Here is a 23,501-nt window from a genome sequence, read left to right as displayed (position 1 = left end):
TTTTTAAGTGTGATTAATAACATTTAAATCACACCTTTTAAGTGTGATCTTTAAAAGTGTGATTAAAAATTATCATTTTTAATCACACTTTTTAAGTGTGCTTAATAACATTTAGATCACACCTTTTAAGTGTGATTAATAACTAATAAAATCTGTAATAAAAAAAGGGTTCGACATATTTAAAAAATAATCAATATTATTTTTGTATGCACATTTGACGAATGTAATACACACTATATGCTATATTTTGAATCATAATCACATATTGAATAGAATAACGTCATATATTTCATAAATGAAAATTAAATATTCAAAAGTATATACAAAGGAATTAAATAAAAAAAAATTAACGGTGCTTACATATATTAAAAAATAAAAAAACTTAAAAAACTAAGTTCTTTAATTCTTGGACCATATTTTGCATCTCTCCAAAAAATTTCTGACCTGAAAAATAAAAACACAAATTAATCCAAAAACCGCTGATGCATATGAATAAACTAAAAAGTTAATTCAGCAAACCAAAATAGGAACATTAATCATTTCTGCTTGATCTTAATCCTTTTGAAAGTAACTTCCCTGTTAACAATTAGATGCCATAGCAGCTCAGTGTCAATGACATTGTAATTAGGAGGTCACTAATGAGCACAATATTTAAAAATGATAAATCTCAATACAGCTTGTGTACGATCTTTTTGTGAAGGTATATTATTATTACTGTTGAACCATAATTCTAGGTACTCATAAATAAATAAATAAATAAAAACTCAAGAATTTACTCCTTTTTTTTTGGGGGGGGGGAGGGGGGAGAGTACATACATTGCAGTTACTATCACCAGCAACAGCAGCAAGTTTTGGAGAAGCAGAGGCTGCATTTATGAAAAGAATTCATCAAAGCTTCTAAATACACTGGCTTATTTTCTCTCTACACTCACTATATGCATTGTATATCTTGTATGTTACGAAGAAAAATTTGTGAATATAGGTGTAGAGATGAACATGGCGGGTGCGTGGTGGGTTTAGAAACTCCCGATTGCATCATTAAAACGAGGATTATGTGTATATTCTGTTGACACTAATTAATATTCCTAAAACCTTGTTCAAAAATAAACTGAAAATGAGAACACACCTAATCAACAAAACTTGTTACCACAGTTGTGGAAAAGCAATAATTGAGAGAAAATTTTCAACTTCCACACCAATCAATTTTTTCTAAACACAAATCAACAAATAAATACACAATTTAGTAGACTGCCCAGAAAAATCTAAGATTAAAAAATATTGATGCACAAGTTGTCAATAAAGGACCACCCATATTATAAACACCCAAATTCAAAAGATTTAGGTTGGTAGGTAGGCCAAATATAAAGCATGAACAATATTTTTCATGCTGTAAGAGAGAACATTCTGATGTATCTTTTAAAGCAAAAGATTAAATTTATGTCACACTGCAATCTTTTAACTGAAAGATTCAAAATAGCACAAAGCAAAAAAATACAGGGAAAAAAAAATTACAAAACAACAACAACGAGGAGCTTTGAAGCCAAGCAGAACAAATTAATGGTACTTACTAGTTATCATCCCAGCCCACCACCAAGGTTCCAACAAATATGAGTACCCCCTGACCCTGAACAAAATGACGACACGATGGTTACAATAACATAAAAGATTTATATACACATCTCCACGCATATACGTTCATGTAAGTACTTCTATGTCTTTTGATGGGCATATGAAACAGGAAATCACAAAGATCATGAGAATTGAGTGAAAAGGAAAAATGTTGGGAACTTCTTTCTTAAGTACAGCGTTGGAATAGGACTTTTGAAAGAATAGAAAAGTTATTATTCAATTTTTCAAACCAACACTTTATTTAAACTCTGTTTTATTCCATGAAAAAGCCAACTTCAGTTCAGCAAATGAGTGGCAACTGAACCATGTTAATGGCAAGGCAAGTTTCTATATCATAGATTCATATTGAAATAATTGACCTACCGAGATAAGATAAACGACACCACAAGAAAGAAGCATGTAGCTTGCTATGTTTTGGAGAAGATTGAGCTCCTTCCGTTCCCCAGAGTCCTCAGGGTAAGTTCTTGTCATCACTACAACACTGAAAGTAACAATAGTGACCTATGATTCACAAACAGAACTAAAATTTCACTAAAATGTCCGATTGTTTCACTGAAAGTTTCCATCAATGATTAAATAGTTTCGTGATAATTCAGTTCTTTTTTCTTTTTCCTTTTCTTGGTAGTGATAATTCAGCTCACATATAGCTTCTTACACACTAAAGAGCAGTCAAAACTATGCAACCAAATATCTATTTTTTGGTAAACAGGTCAACCAATACCCACTTTGCATTACCTACCTTATAAAAAACTAAAATATTTAATATATTCTGAAAACTTGTAACTATATAAAATAAGATCATGTTGGATTTGAATTTGATCATGCCAAGAATCCAACTAAACCACAGGCAGTGTAGTCAATCTATGAAAATAAATAAAAACTTCTTTCAATAGTGAATTTAAGATCTAATAGAGATATCTATATATATATAACAAATCCCCAATTCAGATTGAGCCTAAAATAACAATGTGTCCGAATTTATCTTTCGAAAACCAACAATCAAACAAAGGTTAAATATAACATACTGAGATAAAAGAACATGAAAATTACTAAATTTAATAAGACGATTAAATTATGAATTTTTGTTACGAATCTATGAAAATGTCCTTTATGATCCTTTATGATCCATCATTTTTAATCCAGCTCCAATCGAAGTATTACCTACATATATATGACATTGACCATCTAAGTAAAAACACCTATAAAATAATCAATTGAATCGATAGACTGGTTCATCATTAAAAAACTTAGTCATTTAAAAAATTAGCAATAACACTTCAGTAATGCATCAATAGAGAAAACCAAAAATATATATACACAACAGATTCCCAAATCCCATTCATGGCACATTCATCAAATTCATTATAAGAAGGCATTATATATTCTTAAAAGAATAAAGCATGGCAGATTGAGTATTAAAAATATATATATATATATTTAAACTTTTTTGTGTAATGTTGGTACAGACTGTGCATGCATATTGTGTACATGGGTTGCACACCTTTGGTACATTCTAATGGAGTACTTTATCTATGAAAAAGAGGGATAAGATAGGGGTCCTTACCTTGCCTTTAATTCCACAGTCATGGACTGTTGAATGGCTTGTGATTGAGCAATATGAGGGCATTTTCAAACATTTAATGTTGTTCTAAATTTTTAATTCTAGAAAATTAGCCTTTTCATATAGCATATGCCAATTAATTGCATTAAACATATGCATAAGCTCCCTAATTTTCATATGCCTGCAGCAAGCATGCCATTGACAAAACAGTTGACCGTTGCCATCATTGATAGCAATCTTGCTTTGGGGAGGAAAGACTACTTCAAGAAAGATGATCCCCCAGATCCAAGGGTCAGTGCAATCACCCCTGCAACTATTTCTTTTTTCAAAGGTATCCGTTGTTATCTTGTTATTATTGTTCATTATGTTTTTCTACCTTCCAAATCATATGTTCTTAGTAGTTTAAATTCAGCCCTAATCATATATATGCATCAGGCCATTGCAAATCCCAAATCTCAAGAAGCAAAAAACATATGAATACACAAGCAAACAATCAAGAATGAAGAACAAAATGGCAAAACCCCATAGTATCAGATCAGCGGAGAGATGAAACTGACAGATTCGAATGATTTTCAATGAACTTGTAGTTGGCAGAGGTCGATTACCTAGAATACTCACAGGCCAAGACCACCGTCAGTCTAAGTCGATGCCGGGGTGATCGGAACTCTGATATTTACCTAACTTAATAATTCCAAAAATCACCATTTCCAAAAATCCCATCTGGGCATACAATAGATTATGTAACAATAAATCAATAAATCATCCGAATTTCTGATTTCAAAATCAAAATAACAATTAAAACAACAATCAATCTTACAATCAAATAGCCCAAAATGCGAGTTCGAGGACTAGAGAGGTAGACACAGACAGAGAGAGAAAGGGGAGGTAGAAATCTTACCTTGCGAGACTGGAGAGCAGAGTCGAGTTCGAGAGGCAGAAGACTGGAGAGCAGCGGAAGAAGGAAGGTAGGAAAGAAGAAGAACAGAGAGGGAGAGAGAGAGATAAAGAGGGAATGGGGTAGAGAGTGGGTGAGAACAGAGAGGGAGAGAGATGAAGAGGGAATGGGGAGGAGACGTGGGTAGGTGGAAGGGTGAGGGAGAGAAATGTTTGGGCAGGAACTACATAGATCTAAGCTATTGATATACACCAGGATTGATATTGATCATTGGATCAAAATGTATCTCTAAGATAAATTAGACATTTTCAAAAAGCCTTTTCCCTTATTATATAGACTAGCGTATGCCCGTGCCTAAAGGCACGGTGTAAATATTTTTAATATTAAAATGCAATTATAATCTATAAGTATTATGTTAAAATTTATAAAGTTTGTGTTATTTTTTTAATAAAGATACTAAAAAAATATGTTGAAATATATTTCTTCTTAAAAAACTTATAACAATTTTGCTTGTATTACGCGCTCTACAAAACTCAAATAAAATAACAATGGATTTTATACAAAGTGAGTAATTTATTATTTTAGATGAATTTAATTTTTGTTTTTGGTGCTTTTGCACCCTTAACTATACTTTAAATTATTCTCTAACAAAATAAATATATCCACTCCCTATGACAATAAATTAAAGCAAACTTAAGGAGGCAAAAGCACTTGGTTACAGAAAACAAAAGGCCATTAGTTTCATTTTAATGAAATTCAGTTGTCTACCTAAAGGAGGATAAAAATAAAAAGAAGAACAAAATAAAATTGGAAAAGCCCACATCCACATAATAATGATTAAGCAGATAAGCAAATCAGTCCTAAATTATATACTCCCAACAACCTTCTTAAACTCTTCTTAAACCCCATATGCATGCAATACAAAATGATTAATACCCAGTTGCATTATTACTGATAAAAGAAAGCTGAACTTCTTTGACAAGCAAACTGATGAGCTTTCTCGAATGAATCTCATCCAATATAATAGAGCAATCACCAATCTAACGATTGCAAAGCAATCAGATAATAAAATTACTTATAAAAACTCTATGTATAACATATCAAATCCAACTGTTGATCACATAAGAGGACAACAATTAAACTATAACTTTCGATTAACACTGACTACCACCAGCCGATACATTCAAATAAAAAACACATGTTTTCATAGCATATTCACACACATTACAGATCTTGATGGAAAATTCACACAGATACTCCAAGATCCATCAAAACAACCAAAGATCCATTACCAAGAAGACGGCGAGGAATTAACCAACGAACACCTCGCAGAAGAGAGAAAATCCAGGAAACAATGCAATGTTCCGAGAATAAAGAAATAAAAAATAAAAAAGGAAAAATGTATAGGTGTAAATCATGAAAAAGCTTAGAAGAATCCATGTGTAATATTGTATACAAAGGGACTCTGTAATCATAAAGAAAGAAAGAGAGAGAGAGAGAGAGAGAGGGAGAATTAGAACCTGAGATTTGAAGGGAAATCACGATTTCCTCCGAATGTGAAATACAACAGAGAGGGAGCAAAATTACCATGAATGCTCCAAGTAAGCATAGTTTAGGCCAACAGTGTAATTTATCTATATAAAAAAAAAAGAAATGAAATGTTCACATAATATATAACTATGAAATGTGATGGTTTTTCAGGGCCATAAAAAAGTCAAATTGCTATCACAATAGAAGTTGTGAAGCTCAATGCAGTTTTTCCAATAACCCATACATGATTGGGTTGGGAATTGTTGAGATTTTTCTGTCTCAAATCCCAGACTTTCATAAGCTCTCAATGCTGTCCATTGTTGCAGCATTCATGTAGACCAAAGTTATCATCCCAGGAATATGTTCATACTCATTCAGAAACTGATTAAAGATACAATTTGTTCTTGAATGGGATTAAAGTAAAATTGAATCAATTTCTGCAGATTGAAGACTTCAAGGCATTCAAAATGAAAGATTCTTTAATAATTCATCAAGAATTAATGATGCTTCATCAAGATTCAAGTGTGCTCTTGAAGAAAAGCACTCAGCTCAAGAAGCATTCAAATTTTAAGCTCTACAAGGGGATAATCTTCTTGTATCATCTTTACATACATCAAAGGTAAGTTTTTAATTAATTTATGGGCTGGAACAATTTAAAGTTCTAAAAATTTTTAATGGCAGCTTGGGCAAAAATGGCCTTCTCCAATGGGATGCTATACCAGCTGCCAAATCAAGTGCCAAACTTGGCAACTACTTTGGCAGCTGCCAAATCTGCCAAGTCACCCAAAATGCAACTGTTTTCTTTCTTCCCTTCTTCCCTTTCAGTTGGGATTTTCCAGAATGTATGAAGTTTTATATAAAAATATTGAACAAGAATGAACAAAACAGATTTCTCAAATAATTCATCATAGCAGAATTCATTAATATTCAATATTCAATACCAGAATTCATCAAAAAACAGATTCAATATTAATGATAAAAAATCTGATTTGAACAAAATAGATTTCATACCAGAATTTCATATTCCAACATAAAACAGATTTCCTAAAATTAATTTCATATTCAATATTTCATACCAGATTTGATAACAGATTTAAAAAATATAAGGAATACCAACATAAATAATCTGAAATTAATTTCTCAAATAATCCATTAATTTCTCAAAATTGTTCATGACAGATAAAAAAAATTGAAGACACATATATATATGTATATATATTAAAAAATTTCAAAACATATATATCAAAAAAAATTGAGAGGGAGATAGAGTGAAACCAGAGAGAGGGGGTTCCAATCTTGGAGGAGAAGGGGGAGATCGGGTTCCGACCGATCATGGAGGAAAAGGGGTTACGATCTTGGAGGAGATCATGGAGGAGGGGGTTCCGATCTTGGAGGAGAAGGGGAGATCGGGTTCCGATCTTGTGCTCTGTTTGGTTTGGTTTGTGCTGTGTTTGATTTCGGCCATGGAGGAGAAAGAGTGAGAATGAGAGGGAGAGGGAGAGGGAGAGGGAGAGGAAGAGCCATGGAGGAGAAGGGAGTGAGAAGTTCTAGATGCGCTTTGTCTTGATCTGTCTTGATCAAATATATTTTAATAAGGTGTTTGGTTTGTTTAATAAAGAGCCGTTGGGCTCTGTTTGGTTTGTTTAACAATGTATAATGTTTGGTTTATTTTTTCAATAATGTGATTGGCTTATTTTTTCAATGGATAATGTTCACTAATTTGTATTATTATTTAATATTTTTAATAAAATATAATGTAAAAAAAATAAATATATTTTTTAAATGAAGATAATTTTTTTAACAAATAGATAATTTTATTAAATGAAGATAAAATAATTTTAGCTAATATTAAATGAAGATAATTTTATTATAATAAAAAGACATTATAATATAAATATATAATTTTTTTCAATTTTTTCAATTTTTCAAATTTTTTTTATTTTTTATATTTGTCTAGTTGGGAATAATATAAATATATAATTTATTTAACAAACATATAAAAAAATGTCACAAAAGACAAAAAAATAAACAAAAATAAAATTACAAAAAACCTATATCGAAACAATACCTACAAAGTTGGACAAAAAGTTGGTTGAGATTTGCTAAAAATAGCAAATGACTATTGGAGCACCATTGCTATAATTTGGCAAAATAACACTATTCATTGCCAAATTATAGCAATAGCAACTCCAATATATATAGCAACAACCATTGGAGATGCTCTAAGGAGGAGGCATGTTTGGGCAGGAAGGTATATATGTATGATTGATATTAAATTAAAGGGGTTATCTGAGCCATTCATGTGAATACACAAATGAATCCTGACTCTTGAAATGTCCTAGTAGGCCAATTGTGTCTAACACATTTTCAAAATCCGTTCTGTTTTATTATATAGATTTGTTAATTTTATGATATTTTTACCATTATTTTTAGTTTTTAATTTATATTTACAAAAATTTTAAAAATTGTCATAAAAACTTGTTCGATATTTTTTTTTGATTTATAAATAGTTGTCTCAGTTTGTAAATTTGAAGAAAAAACATAAATTCAAAAAATGAGTTTATGTTGGTTTTTAAATAGAAATTTAAAAATTTTACTAATAAATTTTTTTTTCAATTAATTTTTTTTCAATGAATTTTTTTTGTAACTAATACTAACCAAGGGGGCAATTGGTAATGCTACTTTAAACCTTAGGGAGAGGATTGTAATTTTTAAAATGTGAAGGGTGTTAATGTAATTTACCCACTGAGGGCAAAATTAGTATTTAAAAAAATTAAATTGCTAAAGGGGAAAATCTGTAATGAAACTTTAAACCTTAGGGGGGAAATGTAATTTCCAAAAGGTGAGGGGAGAACTGTAATAAACATAAACCTCAGGGGGGTGTTAGTATAATTTACCAAAAAAAAGTTAATTGGAGAAAAAATTATTTGAAAAAAAATTAATTGAAAAAAAAAATTAATTGAAAAAAATTTTTGCTAGTAAAATTTTTAAATTTCTATTTAAAAACCAACGTAAACTTATTTTTTGAATTTACATTTTTTCCTCAAATTTACAAACTGAGACAACCATTTATAAACCAAAAAAATTATCAAACAAGTTTTTATGACAGTTTTTAAAATTTTTGTAAATATAAATTGAAAACTGAAAATGAAATGGTTAGGGTCTGTTTGGTAACGTTTACGTTTTCAGTTTATATTTACAAAAATTTTATAAACTAGTTTTTGTTTATTTTTAGAAAAACATAAATTACAAACGTGTTTGGTAATTGACAAAATGTTTAACAAAATTTAAAAATATAAAAAAGAATGAGAAATGGCAAGTGGCGGCGGAAGATGGTGGAAAGTGGTGACAGTGGGTGGTGGGTGGTGGTGGTGGTAGTGGTGGGTGATGGTGATGAGTGGTGGGTGGTACCGAGTGGGTAGTGGTGGTGGCGGGTGGTGGGCGATAGTAGCAGGTGGATGGCGGAATGGCAGGTGGTGGTGGTGGGTGGGTGGGTAGATGACGGTGGCGGGTGGGTGGTGGTGGTGGTGGTGGTTGGTGGTCGATGGTGGTGGCTGGTGTGTGGGTGGGTGGTGGTGGCGGGTGGGTGGGTGACGGTGGTGGCGGTTGGTGGGTAGGTGGGTGGGTGGATGACGGTGGCTGGTGGTAGCGAGTGGGTGATGGTGGTGGTGGTGGTGGTGGCGGGTGGTCAGTGGTGGTGACAGGTGTGTGGCGGGTGGGTGGTGGTGGCAAGTAGGTGGCGGGTGGTGATGATGGGTGAGTGGGTGGGTGACGGTGGCGGGCGGTGAGTGGTAGCGAGTGTATGGTGGTGATGGTGGTAACGGGTGGTGGATGCTGGTGACGGGTGGTGGGTGGTTGTGGTAGGTGGGTGGTGAATGGCGGATGGTGGCGGGTGGTGGTGGTTGTGGTGGGTGAAGGTGGTAGGTGGTAGCGAGTGGGTGGTGGTGGTGGTGGATGGGTGGCGGGTGGGTGGTGGTGGTGGGTGGTGGTGGCGGGTGGGTGGTAGGTGGTTGGTGGGTGGTGGTGGTGGGTGGGTGGTGGTGGTAGATGGGTGCTGAGTGGTGGTAGCGGGTAGGTGGCGGGCGGTGGATGGTAGCGGCGGGTAGATGGTAGGTGGGTGGTGGTGGCGAGTGGGTGGCAGGTGGGTGGTGGGTGATGGTGGCTGGCAGGTGGGTGTTGGTGGCAGGTGGTGGGTGGTGGTGGCAGGTGGGTGGTGAGTGGTGGTGGCAGGTGGTGGTTGGGGATGGGTGGTGGGTGGTGGTGGCGGAAGACGGTGGTGGAAAATGGTGGCAGGTGGTGGCTAGTATTGGGTGGTAAAAAAAAAAAAACTAAAAACTCAAAACGGAAACACATTTTTTGAGTTTACATTTTTTGGCCAAATTTATAAACTGAGACCACTGATTTATAAATCAAAAATTTTACCAAACAAGTTTTTATTTAAGTTTTTAAAATCTTTATAAATATAAACAGAAAACTGAAAACGTAAGTATTACTAAATGGCACCTTAGCAAACAGGCTTTAGATGGTAAAAATATTATAAAATTAACAAATAATTAAATAAGTTACCAACGTAAGAAATGACTTATCAAAAGATTCTTAGGCCATATATGGTTTGATTTTTAGAAAAGAAATTTAAAAATTAAAAATTAATTTGGTTAAGAAATAAAAACTAAAAAATAATTATCATTTAAGGGTAAAAAATAATTTTAATTTTAATTTTAATTTTTGAGCAGGTTATATACATACGTATGACTGTTTCAATTTAATTTGTAAAAAATTATTTCTAACCACTCGAAAGATAAAAATTATATAAAAATGATAATTATTTTTTATTTTTTATTTCTTAACCAAATTAATTTTTAATTTTTAATTTTTTTTTCTAAAAATCAAACCATACATAGCCTAAGAATCTTTTGATAAGTCATTTCTTATGTTGGTAACTTATTTAATTATTTGTTAATTTTACGACATTTTTACCATCTGAAGCCTGTTTGGTAACCATTTCGTTTTCAGTTTTCAATTTATATTTACAAAAATTTTAAAAATTGTCATAAAAAATTATTTGATAATTTTTTTGATTTATAAATGGTTGTCTCAGTTCGTAAATTTGAGGAAAAAACGTAAATTCAAAAAATAAGTTTATGTTGGTTTTTAAACAGAAATTTAAAAATTTTACTAACAATTTTTTTTTCAATTAATTTTTTTCAAATAATTTTCTTTTCCAATTAATTTTTTTTTCAACTAATACTAACCGATGGGGCAATTGGTAATGCTACTTTAAACCTTAGGAAGGGGATTATAATTTCTAAAATGTAAGGGGTGTCAATGTAATTTACCTAGTAAGGCCAAAATTAGCATTTAAAAAAAATTAAATTGCTAAGGGGGGAATCTGTAATGAAACTTTAAACCTCAGGGAGGGAGATGTAATTTTCAAAACGTGAAGGAGGAACTGTAATAAACATAAACCTTAGGGGTTGGCAGTGTAATTTACCCTGTATATATATATATATATATATAATCGCACTTAATTAGAAAGTGACATAAAAAATAAATATTATCACACTCAATCAGATTAAGTGTGATTAAAAATTTGGGAATTGTATATTTTTTATAAAAATCAATTTGAAATATTTTATACAATCACACTTATTTAAAAAGTGTGATTAAAAAGTAGTAATGTATATATAATCACATTTTAATTACCTTAAAAAATATATAAATAATCACACTTATTTAAAAAGTGTGATTAAAAAGTAATAGTGTATATATAATTACACTTTAATTAGAATGTGTGATTAAAAAATATATATAAATAATGACACTTTAATTAGAATGTGTGATTAAAAAATATATATATAATCACACTTATTTAAAAAGTGTGATTAAAAGGTAGTAATGTATATATAATCACACTTTAATTAGAAAGTGTGATTAAAAATATATAAATAATCACACTTTAATTAGAATGTGTGATTAAAAAATATATATATAATTACACTTATTTAAAAAGTGTGATTAAAAAGTAGTAGTGTATATATAATCACACTTTAATTAGAAAGTGTGATTAAAAAATATATAAATAATCACATTTTAATTAGAATGTGTGATTAAAAAATATATATATAATCACACTTGTTAAAAAAGTGTGATTAAAAAGTAGTAGTATATATATAATCACACTTTAATTATAAAGTGTGATTAAAAAATATATAAATAATCACACTTTAATTAGAATGTGTGATTAAAAATATATATATATATAATCACACTTGTTTAAAAAGTGTGATTAAAAAGTATATAATCACACTTTAATTAGAATGTGTGATTAAAAATATATATATATATATATATAATCACACTTGTTTAAAAAGTGTGATTAAAAAGTATATAATCACACTTTAATTAGAAGGTGTGATTAAAAATATATATATATATATATATAATCACACTTAATTGAAAAGTGACATAAAAAATAAATATTATCACACTCAATCAGATTAAGTGTGATTAAAATATCAATCTAATTTTTTTTATCACACTTTCAATAAAAGTGAGATCTCTTTTTTTGTCAAAGTGTGATCTTTAATCTTTAACTATTTTTGTAGTAGTGATACTGACTCTCTCCCAAACTGCAACGTTCAAGAACCATTTTGCACTGTTACTTGTGTGGGTGATATTCATTCTGTAATATCACTCCATTGCTGGGTTGATTGATCAGATTCAGAAAGCACGTGATTTACCCACGAGATCCTTCAATTCAGACTCTGCAGAAAAAGGTATGACCATAATTTTTCATCCACTGTGTTTATACTTTGATTTACACTAAAAATATAATGATGACACTTTTGTCAACAAAAATATTTGTTCCTTAAGAAGTAATTTTGTTTCTAAATTTTTGTCTCTAAAATCTTAATTTTTTGTAGGCGGTAGATCTAATCCCCCGTGAGCCTTACCGCCAAAAAAAAAAAAAAAAAAAAAAAGGGGTAAAAACTAACACTTTGTTTGTTTTAGCGAAATTTACACACTTTGGAAAAAGAGAAAGAAAAGCCAAGCGGTGACTATCACTCCATTTGTTTTGGTAAAAAAATGTTGTCCCATTTTTTTTAATATTTCGTATAATGAAAAATGAAATTGAGAAACATTTTTTTTGTTCTAAAAAAAAGCTTTCAAACCAAAATTTTACAATCCCACAACTACCACAACAGTGACCACCGTTACTACTATGAACACCACCATCACCTCCACCTCCTGACCACCATCGCCATAGCCATCACTTCTACCACTCCAACATCACCACCACCCACTTCAAACCCCCTTTACATCCATTACTTAAACAACATCACCTCTACCACCAGGCAGGGGAGAGGTTGTCCTGCCCAGCAAAAAGTTTCAAGATCCATGTAAATATATACAAGGTCTATAGTGTTTATGTAAATTGTTTGTACTTGCCCTCCTCCCCCCCCAAAAAAAAAAAAAAAAAAAAAAATTCCCTATATTCTACTTTATATCATATAACCAACTATTATTCAAATGTTTGTCTCTTTATTTTTACTGTTCTAACATTAATTTATTCATTTTAAAAATAAAAAATAAAAATTCCTTCTTGTTCACTGGTTAGGGGTTTGTTATGTAGCGTATACACTTTATTGATATATTTTATATTTTATATTTTGAAGAGTTTTTTTAAGACAATTAAAGAAAATGAACCTAAATTTGCCAGTACATAACGAATTTTAAAGCAAGAAAATTTTATATTGTAGTCAAGATTCACTAGTTACTTCAATTTTCATAAACAAAAATACATACTGAACAAATATTCAATAAAAATATAAATACTGTCCCAATGTCTTTCTTTTAGTTTCCCAATGAAGTCCTAACTCAATCCTATTTACCACTATCAAGATTTCTTCCTTACATTTTTTCTTTGCATTTCTTACTTGTACGGCCATTGAACTCATTTTTAGGTCTAATTTTAATAATTCAAACTGTTTATATTTTCAGATTTATTCAGTGTATCATATCTGTAAAATATCAAGTTGATTGGATATCAGAAAACATATGTTCAGAAAATTATTTATTAAATTCTTTAAAAAAATAATTTTTAGTTCGAGTTTTCCGAACACATGCTTTCTGATATCCGATCAACTTGATTTTTTACAGGTATGATATACTGATTAAATCTTAAAATATGAACGGTTCAGATTATCAAAATTTGACCTAAAAGTGGGCTCAATAACCCTACAAGTAGAAAATACAAGGAGGGGACCATCACCTTTACCTCAATTCTTAATTAGTAAAATTCTTTACGAATCAAGAGTAAAGAACTTAGTTTATGGGTAACAATTTAGGAGATGACACATCAGCAAAAACTTTTCAAATGTAAACCTTTTAGTCACAGAACACTGCATAGTCACCCAGGAGTAGTTTCGTTACGTTTTTCTTCTCCAATTTTTGAATGAGAAATCCATGTGACTGACTTAAGAAAAGCAAAAGCTTCAGCATACCAAAGTTGAGAAATCCATGTGACGTAAGAAAAGTAAAAGCTTCAGCGTACCAAAGTTGAGAAATCCATTAGCCTACCAAAGTTGAGAAATCCCTTCAGCATACCAAATTCAACTTTTGCAGATACTTGCTTATTTTGAGAACTAAGGTCAAGTTTAGCTACAAAGAAAAAAGTACACTTATTTTATCTTTTTATTTTTTTTGGGTCACATCAATCAACATTTTCTCTCTACTTTTTCTACACATAATACAAAAAAAGTCAAAAAGTGCACTTATTTAGTCTTCCCAAACTAGGCCTAAGTTAAAAATTAATTTTTTAATTTTTTTTTAAATGTATAAAAAATAGAGGAGTAATGTAACTCAAAAAAATCAAAAAAAAAAAAAAAATTCTTCATCTCTTTGCCAAAAGAGACCAATATAGTTCTATGCACTTTCCTATATAATTTTTTATTTCAAATTAAAAAAAATGAGAAATTAACATCACTCATGATGTGGGTTCCACATATATATGAGTGGGCTCCACACATCAAGAGTGGTGTGATCATTTTGAGATAGTAGAGGTCCTCCAAAAAAGAATAATGCTAGAGACCCCAAATATTCTATCAAAAGTTTTACCAAATGTCTTAAATGGGTGTGGGACCCACACAATGTGGGTCCCATGTGGGTCCCACATCTATGTGAGACATTTGGTAAAATTTTTGGTAGAATTTTTGGTGCCTCTAGCATTTTTTTCCAAAAAAAGGGGGCACTTTTTTCTCTATATATATCTGACCAAGGTGAGTTCCCCAATATGTAAACAATTATTTATCTGCACCGAGAAAGACATACTGGCTATTCGAGTTCTTCATACCAACGCGCGCACACACACACTTACTCTCTCTCAGCAAACAGTGAGAGTAAGAAATGTGGCAAGTTGGGTTGTGTGTAGTAGCTGTGGTTACCATATTGATAAGTCAGTGGCTTTACAAGTGGAGGAACCCAAAGTCCAATGGAGTTCTGCCTCCAGGATCTATGGGTCTCCCATTCATTGGAGAGACACTTCAACTTCTTATTCCCAACCACTCCTTAGATCTCCATCCCTTCATTAAGAAGAGAATTGAAAAGTACAATACAGTAATAAGCTTTTATGTGTACTAGTTTGTTTTGTTGTTTTATTTATTTAGTAGTATTTTGTTTGAATATATTATTATTTATGATGGTTGTTGTAAATTTGTACTTGGACACAAACAAACAAAACAGGTATGGGAGAGTGTTTTCAACAAACTTGGTGGGAAGGCCAATGGTGATAACAGCAGATCCGAAGCTGAACAATTACTTGTTTCAACAAGAAGGGAAGGAAGTAGAGCTGTGGTATTTGGACACATTCGAGAAGGTATTCCGGCTAGAAGGTGAAGCCAGGCCTAACGCTGTTGGTCGCATTCACAAGTATCTCAGAGGCACCTTCTTGACTCTCTTTGGCGTTGACAGCCTCCGGACTAAGTTGCTTTCTGAAATTGAAACCACCGTTCGCACTAACATCCACCGCTGGTCTACCCAAGGAACCATTGATGCCAAAAAAGAAGCTGCTAATGTATGTATCTCTTCATACTATTATTATATATATATACATATATATTATATATAGAGTAAAGTAAAGTAAAGGTCGTATTTCTACATACACAAGGCTGGACTTCGTGTATTGAAATTTCTAGACTTCGGTGTTGTTCTGCTGTTTTGTGTTTGTGTTTGTGGTGTGGTCTTCAAGTTTGATTACCTGTTAGTCTCTGCTGCTAATCTCTGGTTTTTTTGTGTATTTTTCATCTAAGTTTGATGTTGTGGTAGTATCTTTTGCTCTCTGGTTTGTTGGTTCCTTACCATGGTTCTAAATCGCGATATCGGATAACGTAACGGTATCAATTGCGGAGTATCGGTATCGGCAGTATTGATCGGTACGTATCGGGAATCGAGTGTCGCGGCGGTGAAATTTTAAAAATCATCTCATAAGTTTTTCAACTTTTTTTTCCCGTACCAATCCGAACCGGTGAGCATCGGTCCGTCACGGTGTAACGGCTTGTGTAACTGTTACATACCGATACGTACCAGGACTCGGCCGATACGCCTCAAATTTTCAATCTCAACAATATACCGACCTGTATCCACCGCGATACTTATTTTTCCAATACGTATCGGTCGACACATAACGTACCGGCCGGTTTTTAGAACTATGTTCCTCACCAACCGGCACTTGGAGCTTTGTGATAGCTCCAACCTCCTCTGTATTGATATAATTTATCACACTTTTTATCTTTTCATCAATAAAGATTTCTTTTGCTGATAAAAAAAAAAAAGAGTTAATTTCTCATTTTTTTTAATCTAAAATAAAAAATTATATAGGAAAGTGCATAGGACTATATTGGTCTCTTTTGGTAAAGAGATAAAGAAATTTTTTTGATTTTTTTGACTTTTTTGAGTCACATTACTCCTCTATTTTTTATACATTGTTTCAAAAAAAAAATTAAAATTAAAATATTAATTTTTAACTCATTTCTCAAAATAAGCAACTATCTACAAAACGAAAGGTTGAATTTGGTATGCTACTGGATTTCTCAACTTTGGTATTCTGAAGCTTTTACTTTTCTTAAGTCAATTGGATTTCTCATTTAAAAATTGGAGAAGAAAAACGAAACAAAACTACTCATGGGTGACTATGCAGTGTTCTGTGACTAAAAGGTTTACATTTGAAAAGTTGTTGCTGATGTGTCATCTTCTTAAGTGTTACCCATAAACTAAGTTCTTTACTCTTGATTCGTAAAGAATTTTACTAATTAAGAATTGAGGTAAAGGTGATGGTGATGATGGTGGTAAACAGAATTGAGGTTTGTCATTGGGAAACTAAAAGGGAGACATTGGGACAGTATAAAACTTTTTTATTGAATATTTGCTCAGTATATATTTTCGTCTATGAAAACTGAAATAATTGTCTTAAAAAAAACTCTTCAAAATATAAAATATATCAACAATGTGTGTACACTATATAACAAACCCCTAATCAGTGAACAAGAAGGAATTTTTATTTTTTATTTTTAAAATGAATAGATTAATGTTAGAACAGTGAAAATAAAGAGACCAACATTTGAATAATAGTTGGTTACATGATATAATATAAAGTAGAATATAAGGATTTTTATTTATTTATTTATTTATTTTTTTGGGGGGAGGGGGAGCAAGTACAAACAATTTATATAAATACTGTAGACCTTGTATATATTTACATGGATCTTGAAATTTTTTGCTGGGCAGGGCACCCTCTCCCCTGCCTAGTGGTAGAGGTGATGTTGTTTAAGTAATGGATGTAAAGGGGGTTTGAAGTGGGTGTAGGGCCGGCTCTGGGTTAAGGCTGGTGAGGCCTGTGCCTAGGGCCCCAAAATTAAGTCCAAAAACAGGTTCTAAATTTATTAGTCTTGCACTATATTAAAAATTTAAAATGACCCAATTCTGTTTAATTAATTTAGGCCCTTTTAAAGGGGCCTCAAAAAATCTATTTGATCCAATTGATAAAAGACCCAATTAAAAAAATATTTATAAGTGTTAGTTGTTAGTCCAAATAAAAAAATAAAAAAATAAAAAATAAAATATATGTATATGTATTAGTTGTTAACCTAATTTTGTGTGGCCTATTTTTTTTTCTCTTTGTGGCCCAATTATGTGTTGTTTAGTATTTTTTTTAAAAATATTTTACACAATTTTTATTTATTTATTTTATAGATACATCTAATTTAGATACGTTTAAAAACTATAATATTTGTGTGTTTTTTTTTTTTAAAAAAAAAGGTTACCAAATACAAAAAAATACGAATTGTAAACTTAGACAATTATTTTTAAAAATTCTAAACCAAACATAGTAATTTTTTTTATATATAAATATTTATAATGATCCCGAAAAATTATTTCACCTTAAGCCTCCGGAAACTCAGGGCCGGCCCTGAGTGGGTGGTGGTGGTGTTGGAGTGGTAGAAGTGATGGCTATGGCGATGGTGGTCGGGAGGTGGAGGTGATGGTGGTGTTCATAATACTAACGGTGGTCACTGTTATGGTAGTTGTGGGATTGTAAAACTTTGGTTTGAAAGCTTGTTTTTAGAACAAAAAAATGTTTTTCATTTTCATTTTTCATTGTACGAAATATTAGAAAAATGGGAAAACATTTTTTTACTGAAACAAATGGAGTGATAGTCACCACTTGGCTGAAACAAACAATTTTTTTTTTATTTTTTTATTTTTTATTTTTTTTTGGCGGTAGGGCTAATAGGGGATTAGATCTACCCACTACAAAAAATTAAGATTTAAAGACAAAAATTTAGAAAAAAAAATACTTCTTAAAGAACAAATATTTTTGTTGACAAAAGTGTCATCAGTCATCATTATATTTTTAGCAATGAAAATTAGACACTAACAATGAATTATTATCCCTTTGGAATCAAAATTTTTGCCTAAAAAAGAAAACTCTTTTGAGACCAAATTATTTTGTCCCCAAAAGTGCATTTATTAGTGACGTTTTTAAAATTTTGTCGTTAAAAGTCTTTTTCAAACTTTTCGGGATGACTTTTTACTGACTATACAATAGAATTGGTTCTTAAATATTTTTTGCAAAAATAAAGTTTCAAAAACTTCTTTTAATAATTGCGTTTGTAAAGATTATTTTCAAATTGTAGTTTGCCTTTTTTGTGATGTTAAACAATTTTTGTAAAATGTAGATAGGGTCCCAATATACAGGTTTTAAAATTCATGATCATGTCTCTATTTTGGATGGTAACATATTTATTGAAGAAAAAATAGGAAAGAAAAATCAGAATTTAACTTTTGTAACAAAATAATTTTCAGTTTTTAATTTAATAAATTTAAACCTTAATTTTTTTTTTTATATTTATTTTCAATTTAAACTATTTTACTATTTTCATTAAGTAAACAGATAGTAAAAAAAATATTGTAGTTTTTTTTTTCTTGTTTTTTTTTTAATTTTATTATTATTATTATTATTATTAGGATCAAGCTCATTCACATATAAATTCTGAAGCTATTGGCATGTTAGTTAATGAATAAATTTGTTGTCATGGATTTTGTAGATGATTGCAGTTTTTGCTGCAAAAAATCTGTTTGGTCATGATTTTGAAAAGTCATCTGATGTTATAACGGACACCATTGCTGGATTCGTGCAAGGTCTTATGTCATTTCCATTGAACATCCCTGGTACTAGATTCTACAAATGTATGAAGGTAATAATAACACCAGAAAACAGAAAGGGAAACACTACCTCCTCAAAAGTTTGTTTGATTTTGATTATGATTTTTGATTGTAGGATAAGGACAAGTTAGAAAAGGTAATAAGAGCAATGTTAAAGGAGAGAATAGCTTGCCCAGAGGAAAAGAAAGGGGACTTCCTTGATCGTGCGGTCAAAGACTTGAACACTGACTTCTTCTTGACAGAGAATTTCATCCTATCGATCATCGTTGGAGCTTTGTTTGCTACCGTGGAGTCCATATCCACGGCCATAGCACTGTCTTTTAAGTTATTTGCAGAACACCCTTGGGTGGTGGAGGATCTAGTGGTATGTAATATTGAAATCAACCATCAACATTATTCACTCTAATATTTTTCTCTAATCTAATTTAATTACTATCTATCTATTTATCTATATATATTTCATTCAATTCTTTGTATTATAATTAATATTGATTATTATTTTAGGCGGAGCATGACATTCTTCTAAAAAATAGAGAGAATAAGGAATCTCCACTGACATGGGATGAATATAAATCCATGACTGTTACTATGCATGTGAGTTTCACACTCTAAACCATATGTATATATATATATATATATATATATTCTCTTATGGAAATTAATTGGCACATTGCGTCATTATCTTGTGTTGGTGTGCCAAAACTGCAGGTTATTAATGAAGTGCTGAGATTGGGAAATGTTGCTCCTGGGATACTAAGAAAAACACTGAAAGATATCAATTATAATGGTAATAAATTACTAAATAAATGTTTGCATCTGAGTAACTTCATGATCTATGGGCCCCTATGTTTTCAGAGTTAGGTTGGATGAGATTATTAGTGAAGAGACTATTAGTGTGGGGGATTGTTAGTGATGAGATTAAGAAAAATTGTGTTTGTTTGTCATATATTTTAGTAAGGGGATTAACTATATAAAATACCATAAACACCCTTCTTGGGTGTTTTTGATATATTTTAATATCAAAAAATCATATTTTAAAAATTATTTTTTGTACTATATTATTTTAATATATATATATATATATAATGACATAATACCCCCCCCCCCCCCACACACACACAAAAAAAAAGGCCCCCACAAATACACAACACATATTTTGCCCATATTATGTGTTCTGTATTTGTGTGGCCTTTTTTTTTTTCTTTCTTCAGTTCAGGCATCCGCTCACTAGTTTTGAAATCCAAACCTTAGAAGTCTTTGTTAATTCCTTCCTCTAAGACCTATCACAGTCCTAAGGGATTGTGAATCCCCTTTCCAATTTTGCAAACAAACACCATTATAGTGGGTTCTGCATTTATCCTAATTCAATCTCTTCCTCTATCTCTCAAAATAAACGGGCTTTGTGTTGTGGAAGAGCAGCTCCTCTCAAGACTTTATTTCCTCGACAACTTTCTAGACTCTACTTTGTGGGTTCCGTGGTGTTCGACCACGATTAAGGGTTTCCAAATGACTTGTGATTAAAAAAACTCGATATTACCCAACTTGACCAACCCGTCCCATGGTCTGTCCCAACTCACTTAAGTGTTCATCCCATCCCAACACATAAAAGATAATTTAGGATTTTAGACAAAAGTTAGTAACCTGAGTTTGCTCATAAACTCAGTCTGTAAGAGCCCGCATGGGTTAGTCTAATATTTGAGTTCTTTTGGTCTAATGTTTAGTTTGATTATTTATATATTTATTTTTTTGTTCCCATGTTTAAAGCTTTTATTTTTTCTTCTTTCCATTTTTTGCCCCTACACTTGTAGGTATAATATGTTAATTGATTTTATTTTTTTTTTATTACTATATGGGATGTAAAAAAAAAAAAAAAAAAAAAAAGAAAAAGGAAGAAGAAAAAGAAAGAAATCAAAATACTTGAATTATGTTGGAAAGTAAATAAGAAAAACAACTAATGAAAATATTAAGGATATGTGAATGAAAAATGTGTAGAAATTAATAATATAAGCGAATGTGTAGCCTGGTTTGGTTTGATTTTGGCCCGTAAGATTTTGGCTTATGGGTGGCACATGATTTTAATTTTTTAAATAGACTCGGCCCATACCAGCCCATTGATTGGTCAAAACTCGAAAAATCCATTAAAATATAGAATTTGGACACTATAGTTGCGGGCTAGGTAAGCCCGACCAGGCCCATGGATGACCCCTAACCACGATAATCTAAAGTGTTTATCTCATTGACCTAGAAGAGAAGAATATATATGTAAAAAATTATCTTAATCGGATATCGATAATCATACTAACTATCGGATTTTGTTTTATAAAATGAACAGTTTTGGTTTAAAATAATATTTACCATCAATTTTATAAAACAAGACACAATTAGTTAGTGTATATACTGATTTTGAATCAAGTTGATCTTTTGTATATATGTTTTTCTCTTCGAGACTTATGAAATAAATGGTTCGGATCACCATCGTGAGGCCCTACAAAAACCATAAAATGAATTATTGAGAATTATGGAGAAAATGAACTATTGAGAGGAGCTACTCCCTGTGTGGTTCCCTTTGTCAAATGGTCATGTATTCCTTCGTCTCCTATTAGGAAAGAACACCACATGTTTTATAATTCCAACCTATTAAATAATTTGTGACATGATGCTTAGGGTTGCACATCTCAAACTTAAATCATCTCAGAGTTTAATAACGATTGTCTAATTCCAATCTCCAGGTTATACAATTCCAGCAGGTTGGGCCATTATGATGGTCAATTGTACTCTTCAACTAAATCCCAACGTATTTAAGGATCCACTTGCATTCAATCCGAGACGTTGGAAGGTTAATTTTATTTTCTTTCTCTCTCTCTTAAAACAAAGAATTAATGATATAGTACTGTTGGTCATAGATCTATTGTCTCAATATGCATAAAAACATTATATATATGACCCAATCTTTGATTCATTGATGAAAATAGGACATTGATCCGCAAACCGCATCAAAGAATTTTATGCCTTTTGGTGGAGGGATAAGACAATGCGCAGGTGCAGAGTTCTCCAAGGCATTTTTTGCCACCTTCCTACATGTTTTAGTCAGTGAATACAAGTATGTACTGCTACTACTACTAATAATAATGTCCTTTTAAAATTTGTTTCACATTTCATGGTTGTTCATGTTGTTTCAATTATAGTGACAAATATGACCCAAAATGAAGAAAATGGAAAGAAAATAGTAATAAAATTCAATTCTTACTATGCATTTAGTTAAGAGGATATATATTCATGACGAATTTATATCAGTGGATTTCTTTCACGAGGAAAAAAAAAGAAGGATGAATCTGAAAATTAAGATAACATGTTAATAAGATTTTTACAATTTTTTTTATTTTTTCATTTAAAAAAAGTCTTAATGTGTTTTTTCATTTCTGTTTTTGATTCTGATAGGTGGACAAAAATTAAGGGAGGAGATGTAGCCCGAACACCTATGTTACAATTTCAAGATGGCATGTATATCAAGGTCTCTAAGAAACATGCATGATTATGGAACACCACCAGTATTCAAATGCAGTATTTATTTTTCTTATTTGGTGTTTGTAGCCGTGTTTGTGTTAAAGTTTATAAAAACTATGATGGCCAGCACTAAACTGGAGAGAACTTATGTTTGTTTATGTATTATTTAAATAAGTTGATTAATGTCTTTGTCTTTTATCCTTTAAATAAAGAAAGAATATCTAGCTCTTCGTCCTTTGTATTAGATTTTAAATTATTTAATGAATTTCACATAGTTTATGCTGAAAATCAGTAGACAATGGATTCATGGGTGTATCTGGATTCACAGAGGTGTTGGAGTGGTTGGGTGGGTCTCGCGTCTCATCTTGTGGACCACGTAGAAACCTTATTTTTTATTAACTTCAAGACTTGGGTGCTCTCTGAATAACTCCGGAATAAAGATTGTGCACTATCTCAGCTCAAGTATAAGCCTCAAATGAGAAAGAACACTATTTTACTCTCCCGTTTTTAGCCAAAATAGTATTCTAATTTTCAAAGTATTTTTCTAAAGGTTAGAGAGACCTTCCCAAGCATTTTATCAGGGACAAATTACATTTGAGAGGTTAATTTTGGTGAAAATTGGGCCGAGCTATAAGATGGTCATAGTGGCCCACAATACAAAGG

General features: G+C 31.6%; 1 protein-coding gene and 1 long non-coding RNA gene across 7 annotated transcripts; one reads left to right on the top strand and one right to left on the bottom strand.

Moving 5' to 3' along the window:
- Positions 1–265: 265 nt before the first annotated feature.
- On the bottom strand, positions 266–7,146 carry LOC145798773 (uncharacterized). 6 transcript variants are annotated; one of them, XR_014340369.1, is made up of 6 exons: positions 6,891–7,146; positions 3,796–5,719; positions 1,993–2,110; positions 1,569–1,624; positions 817–866; positions 266–444 (listed from the first exon to the last, which is right to left on the bottom strand). It is a non-coding gene; the product is annotated as an uncharacterized LOC145798773 (long non-coding RNA). The 6 variants fall into 6 exon arrangements; XR_014340367.1 differs by having other exon boundaries at positions 5,606–5,719; XR_014340370.1 differs by lacking the exon at positions 6,891–7,146 and having other exon boundaries at positions 3,796–3,910; positions 4,089–6,878.
- Positions 7,147–14,904: 7,758 nt separating this feature from the next.
- Positions 14,905–23,126, top strand: LOC114321850 (beta-amyrin 16-alpha-hydroxylase CYP87D16). Its single transcript, XM_028269076.2, has 9 exons — positions 14,905–15,220; positions 15,357–15,687; positions 19,217–19,366; positions 19,450–19,698; positions 19,839–19,928; positions 20,043–20,121; positions 22,064–22,170; positions 22,307–22,434; positions 22,773–23,126. Exons 1-9 carry the CDS (start codon positions 15,021–15,023, stop codon positions 22,864–22,866), a joined length of 1,428 nt encoding a protein of 475 aa, XP_028124877.1. The 5' UTR covers positions 14,905–15,020; the 3' UTR covers positions 22,867–23,126.
- Positions 23,127–23,501: the final 375 nt, after the last annotated feature.

The sequence above is a fragment of the Camellia sinensis genome, chromosome 9 (genome assembly GCF_055761805.1).
Source record: "Camellia sinensis isolate YWXY chromosome 9, ASM5576180v1, whole genome shotgun sequence".
NCBI classification, from domain to species: Eukaryota; Viridiplantae; Streptophyta; class Magnoliopsida; order Ericales; family Theaceae; genus Camellia; species Camellia sinensis.
The sequence above is the reverse complement of the archived record's forward strand: the minus strand, read 5'-3'. Positions and strand labels throughout refer to the sequence as shown.